The sequence below is a fragment of the Primulina eburnea genome, chromosome 6 (assembly GCF_022965805.1).
Source record: "Primulina eburnea isolate SZY01 chromosome 6, ASM2296580v1, whole genome shotgun sequence".
NCBI classification, from domain to species: domain Eukaryota; kingdom Viridiplantae; phylum Streptophyta; class Magnoliopsida; order Lamiales; family Gesneriaceae; genus Primulina; species Primulina eburnea.
In genome coordinates, this window is record NC_133106.1 from 35,884,188 (window position 1) to 35,899,208 (window position 15,021).

At 36.1% G+C, this 15,021-nt stretch overlaps 3 protein-coding genes across 8 annotated transcripts; all 3 read right to left on the reverse strand.

Annotated features, from left to right (window-relative positions):
* Positions 1-587: 587 nt before the first annotated feature.
* Positions 588-5,711, reverse strand: LOC140834787 (homeobox-leucine zipper protein MERISTEM L1-like). Of its 4 annotated transcripts, none has more exons than XM_073199918.1 (14): positions 5,312-5,711; positions 5,119-5,207; positions 4,804-4,854; positions 4,168-4,422; positions 3,968-4,085; positions 3,699-3,887; positions 3,109-3,549; positions 2,902-3,003; positions 2,566-2,766; positions 2,298-2,472; positions 1,949-2,220; positions 1,747-1,842; positions 1,178-1,569; positions 588-857 (listed from the first exon to the last, which is right to left on the reverse strand). In XM_073199918.1, exons 4-13 carry the CDS (start codon positions 4,395-4,397, stop codon positions 1,201-1,203), a joined length of 2,193 nt encoding a protein of 730 aa, XP_073056019.1. In that variant the 5' UTR covers positions 4,398-4,422; positions 4,804-4,854; positions 5,119-5,207; positions 5,312-5,711; the 3' UTR covers positions 588-857; positions 1,178-1,200. The 4 variants fall into 4 exon arrangements, with proteins under 4 accessions (XP_073056019.1, XP_073056017.1, XP_073056018.1 ...); XM_073199916.1 differs by having other exon boundaries at positions 4,168-4,427; XM_073199917.1 differs by lacking the exon at positions 4,804-4,854.
* Positions 5,712-8,089: 2,378 nt separating this feature from the next.
* On the reverse strand, positions 8,090-11,436 carry LOC140834789 (CRIB domain-containing protein RIC10-like). 3 transcript variants are annotated; one of them, XM_073199921.1, is made up of 6 exons: positions 11,159-11,434; positions 10,961-11,061; positions 10,344-10,504; positions 9,960-10,057; positions 9,757-9,841; positions 8,090-8,575 (listed from the first exon to the last, which is right to left on the reverse strand). In XM_073199921.1, exons 3-6 carry the CDS (start codon positions 10,402-10,404, stop codon positions 8,349-8,351), a joined length of 471 nt encoding a protein of 156 aa, XP_073056022.1. In that variant the 5' UTR covers positions 10,405-10,504; positions 10,961-11,061; positions 11,159-11,434; the 3' UTR covers positions 8,090-8,348. The 3 variants fall into 3 exon arrangements, with proteins under 3 accessions (XP_073056022.1, XP_073056021.1, XP_073056020.1); XM_073199920.1 differs by having other exon boundaries at positions 11,144-11,434; XM_073199919.1 differs by having other exon boundaries at positions 10,961-11,436.
* A 1,442-nt stretch (positions 11,437-12,878) lies between these two features.
* On the reverse strand, positions 12,879-14,219 carry LOC140834790 (thiamine thiazole synthase 2, chloroplastic-like). The gene is made up of 2 exons (XM_073199922.1): positions 13,253-14,219; positions 12,879-13,086 (listed from the first exon to the last, which is right to left on the reverse strand). Exons 1-2 carry the CDS (start codon positions 14,144-14,146, stop codon positions 12,919-12,921), a joined length of 1,062 nt encoding a protein of 353 aa, XP_073056023.1. The 5' UTR covers positions 14,147-14,219; the 3' UTR covers positions 12,879-12,918.
* Between the last annotated feature and the right edge of the window lie 802 nt (positions 14,220-15,021).

Consider the following 15,021-nt stretch of genomic DNA (forward strand, 5'->3'; position numbering starts at 1 on the left):
GTCTGAAAAAAGACGGGGCGGGTACTAGGTTTGGTCAAACTCACTCCAACTAGAACCCGTTGTCATCGCTAGATCTGATGACATCCCGCTAAATTTGGGTGAAAATAAACATGTAAAATATGTAAAATTTAATTCAAAACGATATTACCTGTGTTTATCACACATCTTTCTATGATTTAATTAATAGGGCATGCCAGCAATTGAAAAAAATGGTACTAGAAATAGAAATTGGTCGAAATATTTTAGACAGCCGAAAATAAAATGATGTTTATATAGTGATTGAATTCAGTAGTTTCTCGTATCAAATTATTGACTCTAGAGATATAGTAATATGGAGAAGGTACTGCAGGAAAAAAAGAGGCAAAATCCGATCGACCATCTATCAGAGAAAAAAGAACGAACGAAGGAGAAGAGGGGTGGAGTAGTAGTACTTCAATGCAATGCTATTTTTCCAATTCGAACCAAATGTTGCTTTAAAAATTGCTAATGTAATATGGGTTAATTAGTAAATAATGACTAAATCAAAATGAAATAACCATATTCATGAAGAAATTATTATAATTTACTAAATCATATTTAATTTCTTTCAAAATACAATGCAATTTATTACATCACTGACAACAGACAACATTACCAAAAGAAAATAAAGCTCTAGGCTAGACAAGTAACTCTACAGCAAAACAAAGGTTTTCTCCAGACGATTGATCCTTCAGTCAAGCTGGCACTCTTGCTTTCTTCAGACAAGACTCGCTAGCTGGGTTTGTTTTGAGGTTCGTTTTTGACTTCTTCCTTTCTCTAGTTTTTGCAGTAAACAAAACCATTTTCGTCGTCTGTTATTTTGTGCATGGAGGCTTCAACTGCAGCAACAAAATGAGACAATGGAGAGCTGGAATTAAAATATTAGCCTTGTCGGGATCACGGGAAAAATATTGAGACGATACGAATGGGTTTCCTAGCGTGTTATAATAAACTGATTTTCTAGCAACTTCTGTTAATCGTTTTAATGTAATAATCAAATATAAAACCAGAGGTCAAGATGCTTGGTTGTCAGAGTTGTTCAGATAATTTATATATATTTATGATATGATATCTCAGTTATCAGTCATCACTCAAGTTGTCCAAACAAACTCACATGTACGAAACATAAATGAGAGAAGCAGTGTATGTGGAATTTTACCTGTGGGGAAGATGATTTTTGGGTCATGCACTCTCGCCTAGCACAGCATCTTTTATCCTTTCAATAGTGCACTTGATCAGGCTGTTGACCGTTGCAACAGATCCTAATGAAAGCTTCGCGGTCGGGACCGAATCAACCAATATCTGAAATGCGACAGTCAGTAAAGATCCGCCGGACCCAATCTCCAGTCCCCTACCAGCCTGATGTTTATTCGGCCCATCTGGAAGTATGGCAAATCCCGACGGCAAGAGGGCAACATAATCCGGGTCTCCACCACTTAAGACAACGTTCATGGCCATGATGTCTACTGGTGCATAAATGACATATGAGCCCGTCGAATCTGTGCAACTCTCCTGTAGGATCAGCATGTTGCTTTGGCTTGAATTTGCACTCTGCATTAAAATGAACGAAATTAATCAATTAACCAATTCAATGAGATAAACAAATGTGATGGTCTAGATCTAAATAACATGACTCGTAATTTATATAACAAAAAAAAATTAACTACAATCTTTTTACCATATTTGTTGCAAATCAAGCTTTTCAAGGTAATGGAACTAAAAACTTACATTAACACGGAGTAAAGAAACGGAGTTTCCAGGATCACGGCCATTGGCAATATGTGCCATTTCTTGAACAAGGCCGCCATTCGAAAGAATATCCCACTGAAGTTATCATACATGAAGCAGAATATACAAATCAGATTTATGAAATAATATGCCCAAGTTAAAATCCGTACCAAAATTCAATGCTTGAACTGTTCATGTGTACCTCACTTCTTGAATTCTCATCCCTCAAGAAATCAAAAACTCTCTTTGGTGGAACTGGAAGCCAGAATGAAGTTGCGGCACTCAGCACAATTCCAGGCGGCCTCCCAGGCTCGTCCGTGCTTTTTCGAGTCATGACTCTAACATCATCAGCACCGCTTCCAGAAAGTGTCGTCCATGTATGCGCGGTTGAAGCGCCAACACCGGTACAGAAACTCATCACCATTCTTTCAGCCAGTTTCAGCATACTCTTTCTACCCCCCGGGGATGATATCACTTCATGATTATTTTTATTTTTCCCGATCAGTGTTGTGAAAAAGGACATTAAATTAATCGAACCATAATTAATTTACCTCCAATGTCACCAGCTGCAATGTTGTTTGCCATTGAACTTGCTAATCGTTCACATTGTCGGTCAAGTGTTGCTACCCAGCGCCTTGCCCCAAATGCCATTCCTGATTCAACTAGAGGTTTATAGATACTATGAACAGATCTGTCATCCACCTCCACATGTTCAACCCATGTAACCTAACATATTAAGTTTAGATACAATATTACGATCCCGACTAGGAGTATCCAGGCCAGATTCATGGTATTGGTAAGATTTTTATCGGTTTATACCTTAGAGTAACCATTGGGAAGTTCTTGAATAAAACAACCTGATGGCCTCCTTCTACATCTTGATATAGAGGTAGGTCTAAGGTTGTCTAAAGAAACATCAACAACAGCCCAAATCCCTTCCGTATGTTGTTTGCAGTATCTCACGAAATAGATTTCGCGAGTCGGAACTAATGGAGACGGGACCTGGAACTCGGCTGTCATCTGAAATCAAAACATTAGAAACATATCATTAAAATTTGCTGCAGTGTATGGACTAATATCAACAAGAATCCGGTCATTATCAATCTGTAAACTTAAGTTTCGCATATGAATTAATCAGATACTATAAAGATATACCACTTGAAGAGCTCCATTATAGTTTCCCGCCACACCGGTCGATAATACTTCCATGGTCGTTGCTCTGGAAACAATACTGGAGAACACATTGGACCATTGATTCTACAATTACAGTTACAGCATATTAATTAATTGATTATTAAATTTTCAAATGAAGCCAAGATAAAGATAAATGGCAATAAGCTCATATGAGCGAAATTAACCTACCACGTCCATCAAGATCTCCACCAGATTAACATGGTTCATAATCACCACAGACGACTCCCGCGAGGCTTCAGATTTCATTCCCAATGGTTTTGTTCCAATCCCACGAGGAAAAGTTCGAATATATTCATCTTCACTCAAAATCTGAACAGGATTCGTCTCAGCGCTCCGAATCCACAAGGGCTCTCCAGTTTGCGCCATTCGTATGAGTTCCTCCATAGCTGCTACAGCCAGCTCGATGATCATCGGCTTGTCAGCCTCGGTAGGGCCAGAAAGTGACCTAAGAAGGTCTGGAGCTCCATAAACCTCTCCAGCAATGCCTGCTTGTGGAACGAAATTCCCAGCTCCAAGATCAAGTGAACGAGCCACTCCTTCAGGGAGATGAGGAGATGAGAGCACAGGTTTGCCGACATACTTTGCAGCTATTCCGAAAATCCTATCAATCTGGAAAGGAAAAATTTGGCCATTATTTACTTCATTTTACATGTAATGGAACACGTTCCCCCATATCTCTTCAATTAGTCAATCATTAACTTCATATTAATCACAATTTTAAAAGATACGGAGAATTAATTAAGTCCTTTTTCAGTTACCTCTTCTCTCAAGCGGCTATTTTCAATCCTGAGTTGCTGCTCATCAAAGGACATTTCTCCAATGGCAGACGAGCCACCACATTTGGGACAAGTAGCATTACTGAGAGCTTCCTTGTATTGTAAGTTCTCTGCACGAAGCTTATCATTCTCGGTTTTCAGACTCGTGTTCTCATGGCGTTCATGTTGAGCCTGTACAATTATTCATCATCAGTGAAACCAACTACATTAAACAAATCTCCAAAACAAGTCGAAAAAGAATCTGTCTTCACCTTCATCTGGGTGCGCTTGTTTTGGAACCAAAATTTCACTTGCAGAGGCTCCAGCGTTAATCTCCGGCCAAGCTCCTTTCTTTGCTTGTCATCAGGATGCGGGCTTTCCTTGAAATATCTGTTCAAATGTTTATTTAAAAAAAATGAAGTTTTTTTCATAAATGTGATTATATTGCATGTAGGTGTAGTATAATACTAACAATTCCATTTCTTGGATTTGATGCTGTGTGTGACGATGGTATCGCTTCTTCTTGGGTCTTTCATTGGGGTCTTGATCATCAATGGAGCCCGGAGCTTCCATAGTATTAGTGCCTGATTTTGTTTCATTATGATCATCACCCCGGATTAAGTCGTCCATTTCATTTTCTGGTGTTTTTTGTTCCATGTCCAGCAAAAATTGGTGCCCGTCAAACATGTTTTGTGGAAACATCGATCTTTAACTACTTAACTGTAGTCTACGCTGAGAAATAAAAGCTCAAGTCTTGAAACAGAAATGTAAAAGAATTACAATGAGAACACGAAGAATATTTACATTTCATTAAAGAAATGTAAAAAGAATGCATGCATATGGTCTTTATAATTGTATAACCATATTTAAAAGTAAAAGCTTTAGCGGATTAACACAAATAATGCGTCAAGAAATCTTGACGTGATTGAAAATTTAATTGGATAGTCGCCAGAAGTATTCATTAAAACTTAAAAGTAATAAATGACGATGTTCGTGCTGCAAGTGGAAAATGGAGGGTGGATGCATCAAATTAATGTGCAACAGACAAGTCATGATTTTGTACGAACTTTATTAATTTATTAGGAAAACCAGAATTCAAGGAACCTACCCAAGAATGGCGTTTTTCTCAGTGGCCTGAAAATTCGTATAATCAGCAACCCTGGAAGATTCACATATCAACCAAGAAACCCTAAAAAGTTGCTCTCATAAAATGGGTTTAGTTTTTTATTTTTATTTTTTTCCCTTTTTGGTTTTTGGAAGATAGTAGGTCGGGTTGAAAGTGATTGCTGATCTGGCAGTATCTTAAATGGCATTGACTTTGATTTCTTGGTTTTGGCTCTCCAAACAAGAGATTTGTTTTCCTTGTGCTGACATGCAAAAAGACTAAAATGATACAATAATTTTTTTCCCAAAATAATCTTACATTCGCAGAATCTGAAATGGCACTCTTTGAGTACACCGCTGTTTTTTTCCAATGCAAACTGGGTGGAGTAAATCTCAAATCTTTTCTCTCTGCCAACAAAAAGAATGAATAATAAACCTCAGCACAGAAAATGAAACTCAATATTGACAGCAGAAACTTATAACAAGAAAAACTGACGTGTTTGGACGCTTACATGAATGAATAGATAGGGCTCGCTGTTCATGAAACTTTGACGGGGAAAACCAAAGTGAGAACCCTTTACAGAATGAATGAATAGATCGGGCTCGCTGTTCATGAAACTTTGACGGGGAAAACCAAAGTGAGAACCCTTTACAGAACAAGTTTGGAGAAGAGATATAGAAGTAGAGATCTTTAATTCAGGTAAAAGGAATGCCGGGAAAGCAGCATTTGGATTGTGAAATGAGGAGCACTGGGAATTCAGGTTTATTGATGAAGCTAGCTACTGGTTTTCTTGTAAGAACCTTTATTTAAGAAAAAAACAGATGGGATGTGAAGGAGATTGGTGAATTAGTAATTGAAGATTCGGAGGAGGCCGAAGAAGAATAAACATAATAAGCGACATATAAAAACAAGAAAGCTCTGGTGGTGAGGAGGTGAAGGAAGAAAGCGAAGAGAAACAGGTGGAGAAGCGATGAGTTAATGCAAACAGCATTAATAGCGGGCCATGTGGGATGGAGTTGTTCAAATTTCATGCATAAGATTGTGAACGGTCAAGCCGGTCGGTTTTAGTCTATCTTACTCTTATATATATATATATATATATATATATATATATATATATATATATATATATGTGATCGATCTGTCTCTTTTTGTATAATAATTTCGATTGGTAAAATCATGACTTTGTCAAGCGAAAGTTAAATCAGACACCTGATAAACATAAAATGCACTGCACAAACGCATTTAATGTAATATCTACAAAGTATGTCTTGCGATTTCTTTTCACCTTTTCCATAAATGCTTGCACCCCTTCAAATTCATCTCATTATTTACTTTATTTTATCACAAAATAGCTCACTCAAACATCAATAAATTTTTTTATAAACACATCTGTTTGGGGGGAAATTTAGGGGGAAAAAGCCTTTATGGAATGCACTCTAAATACATTACAATATATAATTAACACGTGACCAAAAATTTTCCAAATATAATCGACGTTGTTAATTTCCGTTGCTAATTTGATTAGCGAAGGTTTATTCCGTTGCAAAAATCGTCGCAAAAATCAACGTCGTAAAATATTGCGACTGTGACATGTTCTGAGAAACTAGCGACGGTTTAGACAAAAATCGTCCCCAACTTAGCGACGAATATGACCCAAACTGTCGCTACTTAGCGACAGTGTATAAATAAACCGTTTCTAATAAGTGACAATTTTGTCAAAAACAGTTGTTAATTAGCGACAGTTTTCTAAACAACCGTCGCTACTTACCGACGGTTTCTTCTAAAACTGTCGCTCATTAACGACGATTGTTTTCATATTCTATCGCTAATTGTTTCGTTTTTATAAAAAAAATGTTGTTTTATACTTTCTTAAAATAAATTTTATTTTTAAAATTATTTATACAAATTTTTAAATAATCTACTCAACTCATCTAAATAATGGTTTTCAAATTTATAAATAATGTATGAAACAATTAAATCTTCCCGATAATAAGTAAAAAAAAATTGCTTAAGAGGAAAAATATATTACATAGGTGAAAAAGGTGTGATAAAATGGACCGAAACGCTCAAATTTATAGACAAGTTGCGACGATTGTTTTTAGAAACTGTCGCTATCGCTATTTAAATGTATTAGCGACGATTTTACGAGAAATTGTCGCTAATAGTGACGGTTCCGCCGAGTTAAATCGGCGACGAATCATAAAATTGTCGCTACGGAAAAAAAATCGCTAATTATAGCGACAGTTGTTACTTGTGGCAAACGGTTTATAAATTTGTATATATGGCACAGAAGGAACGACTCAAATCCTCGGGGACTAAAGTGGCCAATGGTTTATAAAAATGTATAGATATCTCCATCCTAATTATTTTTTAAAGATATAGAATTTTATATTTCAAATAAATTTTTTATTTAAATTATATTGAAGTGGAATCTCACATGATCACAAATTTTCCACTAATTAATTATTATTTTAGTTATTTTTCGTAATAATACTGAAAGGACATTCAACAATGGTGACATATTGATATTGTATATATATTTTTTGGCTGAAATATTTATATTCATTTTATTGGCAGAAATATTTATATTAAGATTTAAACAGTGGTCCACATTCGTGAATAATTAAAGCACAGGAAAATGTGAGACAAAAAAACAAGGAAATACAATTCACCATTCGTCACTTAAATGCCAATATCTCCATAACCAAATTAGTTCATACAATTTTTGGTTTTCCATTTTCGGGTTGTTTGACATAATAAAGTGAGACATATTTCCATCATTGTCTCAATGTCACCATTAAAAGATATGGTGCACACTTCCTTTGTTTTACGAGTAGCTCTCACTCTACAAAAACAATACTTTTGACATAAGAATATTTTTTCATGATCTTTGTCAGGTCAGGGATTTGTTTCACAAAATAAACTTGTGAGACGATCTCATAAGAGTTTTGTATTGATCAATTACTATGTCGAACTTTTTTTAAAAGCAAAATGGGCAATTGATTTATTTTGTTGAGTAGTTAGTAATATGATTAATTCAACATGTACGCGACTGTAAAATGTGATATGAATCAGAAATTCGATTATTTTAGTATAAATTTTGATTCCAAAACAATGGTAGATGGCCCATTAGTTTTGGTGCAATGCTATTTTTCAGTCCAGAGAAAAGGCCCACAACCATTTCATAAATATTCTCTCATATTCCAAGAATTTTAATTCTTTATTTTTTGGCGTTAGAACCAAATATTATGATTTATGCTTAATTTGATCCTCATTCAGACAATAATAATAACTGAAAGCTAGCCAAAACTAACAACTGTGAGCTCTTTACATGGCGGCCTTCCTCGAAGGAAACACAAACAATAATAAATTTGAAAAATAAGATAAGATTTGAGTCTGATCTCAGATCATCGTCAATCATTGTAATTCACAACGCACTCTGCTATATTACACAAATTTTATACATAGTTTCATAGCATCGGAACGACATTTGATTGGCACGAGGATTCTTGTTTTTATATTCAGATTCTTGAAGCTCCAAGTACCTACGCAACTTCCATGTTAGATGGTTTTGTGCCGCATTCTCCGACGAGTTTGGATTTCGATTTTACTGCTCTTGATGTTCCTGACGAATGAGAAGAACTAGACTTTGGCGAGGAAGAAGATTTTGATTTCTTCCGTTTCTGCTTTTTCTTGATGCTAGGCAGTTCCGCAGATGGTATGTCTTTTAACATATCAGAACCTGATTGCAGCCTCACCGATTCTCCATAATCTGTCAACAAGTTAGAAATGCAAAATAATCCATCATATGAGTGCTTCAGTCCAAATTAAAACACACTTTGAAATATGCATCTAACAGATGATCCTACCGCATAATTCGGCATGGTAGCGATATATATATATATATATATATATATATATATATATATATATATAATTTAAATAAATATTTTTCGATGTATATAACTCATGTTTCAAATGCCTAGCATTAGCTATCAAGAACCAGTGGAGTAAACAAATTCAACAATCTCAACTCATGGATTGCTGGAACTGGAACTGATGATATATTTGAAAAGTTAATTCTAACATAAATTATATCATTCGAATACTTAGATCATAAAATAATACTTCTAGATCGCTGCACCACAAAGATTCGCAAGAGCAAATGTCGCGCATACATGATCAACAATGAATAATCGATTGTCATTCATTTCAATCCTTAACTAGTTGACTAGAAGGTTAACTTCAAATCTCTTTTTTACTTGTGATATCAAACTTCAGTTGATCAAGGAGCATAGTTGGAGAAACAACTACTAAAAGTACGTGAGAATAACACTAATTTCAAAATTTTGAGATCAAAGGAAGTAGGCTAATGTAATTACATGTCGTGTTGGACAGGCTAATGGGAGTATCAAGGTGTATAAATGTTGGTCGTGTACCACGCAACGAGAACCAGATGTCATATAAGTTACGCTTGCGAGAGCAAGAAACCTTCTTTTCTGATCATATTACAATATCACTAACTCCCAAAACTCGAGCTTGTAAAAATTGGGACATCTAGATCTTTATGTTAAAAAGGCCAAGTGGTTTGCCGCCCCATATGCTCGACCACAAAGGGAAAAAAGAAGAAGAGAAATTTAATGCTCAAATTTTTGACAGATTCCAATCAACATTAAAACATCTCGTGAACAATCAGCCAAAAATCTATCTCCAATTATCAGTAAAAGAATCTTTTTTAACTTCATCCCTTTTGTTAAAAAAAGAGTCTAGAAGTACAACAATACATAGGACAATTTTAGCATTTTCCATTCAAAAGTGCAACCCGTGACATATTTTTATTCATGCTTGAAAAGGGACTCTGTTCATGGTGAACAGATCTACAGATCGTTTCTTGAATTATGGAGCACTGTCTATAATTACTCGAACAATTCAACGTACTTGTCAACAACTAACCTTGAGATGACCATGGAGAAAGTGCAGAGCCCGAATTGCCAATCGACGTTGCCGTGAAATCAGGCACAGTCCTGAATTCATTCATCTACAGATCAACGAACAAACAAACAAGTCAAAGCTTTTCAATTCAAGAACAATATAGAAAGTATCTGAATAAAAAGCTATGCACAAGCAAACAAGACCAAGTTAACGGATCAACATACCCAAGTAGGTGCACTCCCAGAATGGCCATCCCAGCCAATATGTGCCACATGCTTAACATCAGTTGGGTACCCGATCTCAATCTCTCGCTCCTTCACAACTTCAAAGATCCAATCACTATAAATATCAGCAAGATGAAATGCAAAGCCTTCCAACTCAAAACCCCACATATCCAGGACGGTCAAATGAGGGAAGGTCAGGGGACGATTTCTTGTATTAGGGTGATCGGAACACTTACTTTTATAAAATTAGCATTCGAAAGATCAAATTTTATTCCCACCTTTTCTTTACTTGGTCCACCTCCAAGAAGGAAATTGTGGGCAACCAACATAAGATGTGGAGAAAATATTTTATAGAACATGCACAAAAAGATATGGGGGGCTTACCAAATATTTGAGACAGGCCATATTTGAATCCTTTGTAAATCCCTTTTATTTTTGTTCCCATTATTGTCAGTGCAAAACAACTCCAATAAACCTGCTCTCTTTCAAGATATGGAGCACAATGCAGAAGAAAAACCCACCAAATGTAAGAACTGTTCCTTTGCCTATGATAAAACCAAACGCATCGCGGGATCATAAACAATCATTCAGCATTTTCTCTAATCTAAAATATTGAAAAAGTAAAAAGAAATGAATTTCACATCAAATTGCATAGGAGATTAGCTTTTGGAAATGGGCACAACATGTCTCCATAACTCCATCTTAAAGAAAGGCTAAATTTGCTCCCAAATAGATTACACCCCCCAACCCGCCCTGATTACATTCTCGCGTTATGAAAATTTCCACGAGAAGCAAATCCAAGTGTTACATATTCACAACCCAAAAGTAATATTCGTCTGTCGTCGTCATTATGTTAACAAACAAAAGAATCATCTTCCAACCTTAACAATCAAGAATTTGATGTACATAAACATAAAAAAAGTTGCATAAAGACATGCAATATGATTGTTGTTTTCAGTTTACCCAATGAAAAATGAAACAGGATGAAACAAAACATGTACCTTATAATCAAGCAACAGAAATGACACAGGGAGAAAGGAGATTCAACAGGGAAGCTTCTTCTCCTCTCCTCCTGCTCACAATCCCCATAACTCTTCCAATACTGTAGACATACGCATGTCAAGATAAGCATGCATGCAGTTTCAGACCAAAATTCAATTTTAATAAAAAGAGCACACACACACACACACAAAGGATACTGGTATGAAATGAAAAGGCAAGAAAATGTGGGTTCTTGGGAATATCAGCGGCGTGATCCAACTGTGCTCGGCATTAAGAGGCCAGGATGTGGGCTGTTTGGAGGGAAGTAGAGGAGAGAGAAACAAGAAACCGATTAAGAATAAGAAGAGTGAGGGAGGGAGCACCACCAAATCTCCCTCAAAAGGGGTGGGGGCTGAATTGATGGAGATGGTGAGAGAAAAATTGCAGAAAAAATATTATCAGCAAAAGAAGAGAGAATGACACAAATATATCGGCCATAAAAATCAAATGATAGCAATAAATTATAGAATATCGTGTTAAAAGTTCAAGATTTACACGTAAAAATAAATTATTTCCGATTTATAAATTATGGTATCTTACAAAGAACATTACACCTACTAGATTACTCTTTTCTTACTTATAATGCTTAATTCTAACATCATTAAAAAATAATAATAACAAACCCCAAAAATATTCTTCGACATGGCATTTATAGAAATACAGCACACATGCCAGCTATGCTGTTTCATAGTTGGAAGCACGTATTCCTATTAATGCTGCGTTTGCTTCAAATGAAGACTAGAGCTTCTTTGTGCTCAAAATCCAATATTCTTAGCCACTCAAAGAATGAAGTAATTGGATACAAAGTTTTAAGATGAAGTTAAAATCGGATTCATGTGGTTTTAAATTCCATAAAAATAAAATATTCAATCCAATATAGATTGAAATGTAAATGTGCAGTCCAATTCATATAAGTCCTTTTTAATCATTCTTGATATTAACAAAAGCAGCGATGAATTAGCTGTGAAAGATGACTCGTGATCTCCCATCAAGATTTCTATATGCTTTATTAGTTTATCAATTACACAAATTAAGGTTGTCACAATTAATTAAACAAGGAGAAGGGGCCCAGATATTGTTTGACTGGACATTTAAAGATTTGGGTTTTCCTCAGGTGAATGGGAGAAATCTTTCGGTCTGGTTTTAGGCAATAATTTGTTAGTGGTCCAGTCCAATAAACATAAGAGTAATAAACACATAGTAGCCGAATTTGGTCCGATTTATTTCACGAGTACATGTATACGTGTCTCTCTGTGCGTACCCGAGTTTATCAGTTTAAATATTGATAAATAATTATGTTATTATCAAAATATGTTGGATAATAATTGATAGATAATAATAATTTAATTCGATTCATTGAATATTAGCGATTAACGACGTATGTATCAACTTTTGTCTGTTGAACTTGAATTATATGGAATAATATTATTATTATAATGAATAGATATATTTTAAGATGGTCTCACCATCTTTATTTATGAGACGGATCAACCATGTCGATATTCACATTAAAAAATAATATTTTTAACATAAAAAGTAATAATAATCTTTGATGATCAAAATAAGAGATATGTCTCATAAAATACGATCGGTGAGATCATCTCACATAAATTTTTGCCTATTATAAATAGGTATTGTCATATTGGTCATCCCATTCATTATATTACATTTTAGTGTAAAAATTATAAGTAGGGATAAATTATAACCCAAAATAATAAAATAGGTATATTTCATCGGTTAAAATCACTTTTCATTAATTAAAAGTCATTAGAATTTATAGTGTGATAAATGGAAAAAAGAAAGGAAAAATCCGATGAATTAATTATGCAATGAAAATCGAAACCAAGAAAGATGGTGGCATCCAAGCAAAACGAACCGTCACCAATTTTTATTTTTATTATTTATTAAAACTGCATATCTACGCATCAATAATCTCATCAGATTCGAGAGAGGCCAGAACGAATTCAGGTTGAGCAGATTTGACTGAGGTTTGATTGCCATCCAATGCATTTGGCAGTCCCAATGCCCTTAATGCCAAGTGCGCTGCTTTCTGCCCCGATATCATCATCGCCCCGAATGTTGGACCCTACAGCAAATCAAGATTATGGTGATTTATTTCTATTCAAATTCTGTTCGTAAATCAGTATCAGAGTTATAATTAATGATCAATCAATGTACTTGTTTTTAATAATTTCAATTTAACATTAACTAAAAATGCTCGAAAGACTCCATTTTGGAGGAGAATTGGTTACCATTCTGGGAGATCCGTCGATTTCGGCGACTTCCATGCCGGTGACGATCATTCCGGGCACAATCTCTCTCGTGAGCCTGACGATGGCGTCTTCTGCCGCGTTCATGTCGAGGGCTTTCATTCCGGGCACGCTGTCGATCATTCCGATGCTCTTCAGCCGCTTCACTCCTGTGGCACCGAAGGGTCCGTCGTGGCCGCAGGAGCTCACCACCACTTTCGCCTCCATCACGTTCGGGTCCATGCACGACTGTGTGTCGTGGTTCATCGAAACCAGGGCCCAGTTGGTCACCACGCCGCCGACTCTGCCTCCCTTCACGATCAAATCCTCCGCCGCAACGGCGTTGAACAGCTTCACGTTGGGCTTGGCCAGCAGCTTGCTCATGATGGTGGAGGTGAAAAGAGCGGCGTGCTTGATCACCACATAGTCGTCCTGCTCATCGTATTCGATTTCGAGTTCGTCGAGAAACTTGTGCGCAGGCTTACGGACAACCATGGCAGAGAAGAGCTGTCCCCCTAGCCACGCACCGCCACCGGGGCTGACTGATTGCTCGATTATCGCGATGTTGATGTCGGAGTTTTTGCTGAGCTCGTAAGCGCATGAGAGACCGGCGGAGCCGGCACCGACGATGACCACGTCAGTGTCAGCGTAGGTTATCATATCCATCATGTACCGGCGAGTCATTTCACGGGAAACGATAGATTCTTTGATGGGTTGGAAGGTGAAGCTGTCGAGGTCGTATGGAACGGCGGACATGGTGATTGGTGAGTTTTGTGCGGCGGATTTAAATGGCTGAGCGACGCGTTGGGTGATTGGGGAGCCATAGAAGGTGGATTTGTTGTCGAATAGGGAGGATTTAGAGATGGAAGAGGTGATGGTTGTGGCCATGGCCGCCATTGATGAAATGAAATGGAGAGAGGATTGGCTGTATTTGAGTGAATAGTGTTGAGTTGTATCACAGTTGGGAGGACAAATATATATAAATAAATAGTAGAAAAAGCGAGAAAATATCTGAAGATCCTTCGAGTTGTTAATAAGATAGAATTTGAGCGATAGAGAATTGTTGGGACTACAATAATAATATATTCGAGATATGTTGGTATCATTGTTATTATATATAAATATAATATGTAAAAATCAATGAAATATATTATAGATTTATATGTCAAATCAAATTAATCTTTATTGTATATCTTTTGTTTTGGCTATATCATTCGCGACCTCAAAAATAAGGAAAAAAACAATTAATGTAATAGATAGTGGGAAAAGTTTTTTTTGATAAAGAGACAAAAACTTGTGTGAGACGGTCTCACGTATTTTATTTGTGAGGCAGATCTCTTATTTGGATTATCCACAAAAAATATTACTTTTTTATGCTAAGAGTGTTACTTTTTATTGTGAATATGAGTAGGGTTGATCCGTCTCACAGATTAAGATCCATGAGACGGTGAGACTGACTCTTGAAAAGATATTGTGTGTAACTGAAATCACAATTAAGGGTGGAAAAAATACCGAAATACCGAAAAACCGTGCCCAAAAAAATACCGAACTTACCGAAAAAAATCGGGATACCGAAAATTTCGGTATGGTATGATACCGTACCGAAATTTTCGGTATCGGTATCGGTATGAAATATTTTTTTTTCAGTATTTCGGTATATACCGAAAATAATTTTTTATTATTATTTTTTAAAAAATTTAAGTTCGGTATACCGAAAAAAAAAATGTCGGTTTTTTTCGGTATACCGACAAAATTTTCGGTGTCTGTACGGT

Coding starts and splice junctions, on each gene's coding strand:
- LOC140834787 (XM_073199917.1), bottom strand. CDS start 4,397: ATGTTTCCACAAAACATGTTTGACGGGCACCAATTTTTGCTGGACATG. Junction 2,767..2,901: donor ATAATGGAGCTCTTCAAGTG/GTATATCTTTAT, acceptor TTTTGATTTCAG/ATGACAGCCGAGTTCCAGGT. Junction 1,570..1,746: donor TTTCTTTACTCCGTGTTAAT/GTAAGTTTTTAG, acceptor ATTTTAATGCAG/AGTGCAAATTCAAGCCAAAG.
- LOC140834789 (XM_073199919.1), bottom strand. CDS start 11,091: ATGCTTATCTTGACATGCGTATGTCTACAGTATTGGAAGAGTTATGGG. Junction 10,505..10,960: donor TTCTGTTGCTTGATTATAAG/GTACATGTTTTG, acceptor GTTTTATCATAG/GCAAAGGAACAGTTCTTACA. Junction 8,576..9,756: donor TTCTCCATGGTCATCTCAAG/GTTAGTTGTTGA, acceptor ACTTGTTGACAG/ATTATGGAGAATCGGTGAGG.
- LOC140834790 (XM_073199922.1), bottom strand. CDS start 14,146: ATGGCGGCCATGGCCACAACCATCACCTCTTCCATCTCTAAATCCTCC. Junction 13,087..13,252: donor TCGACGGATCTCCCAGAATG/GTAACCAATTCT, acceptor GATTTGCTGTAG/GGTCCAACATTCGGGGCGAT.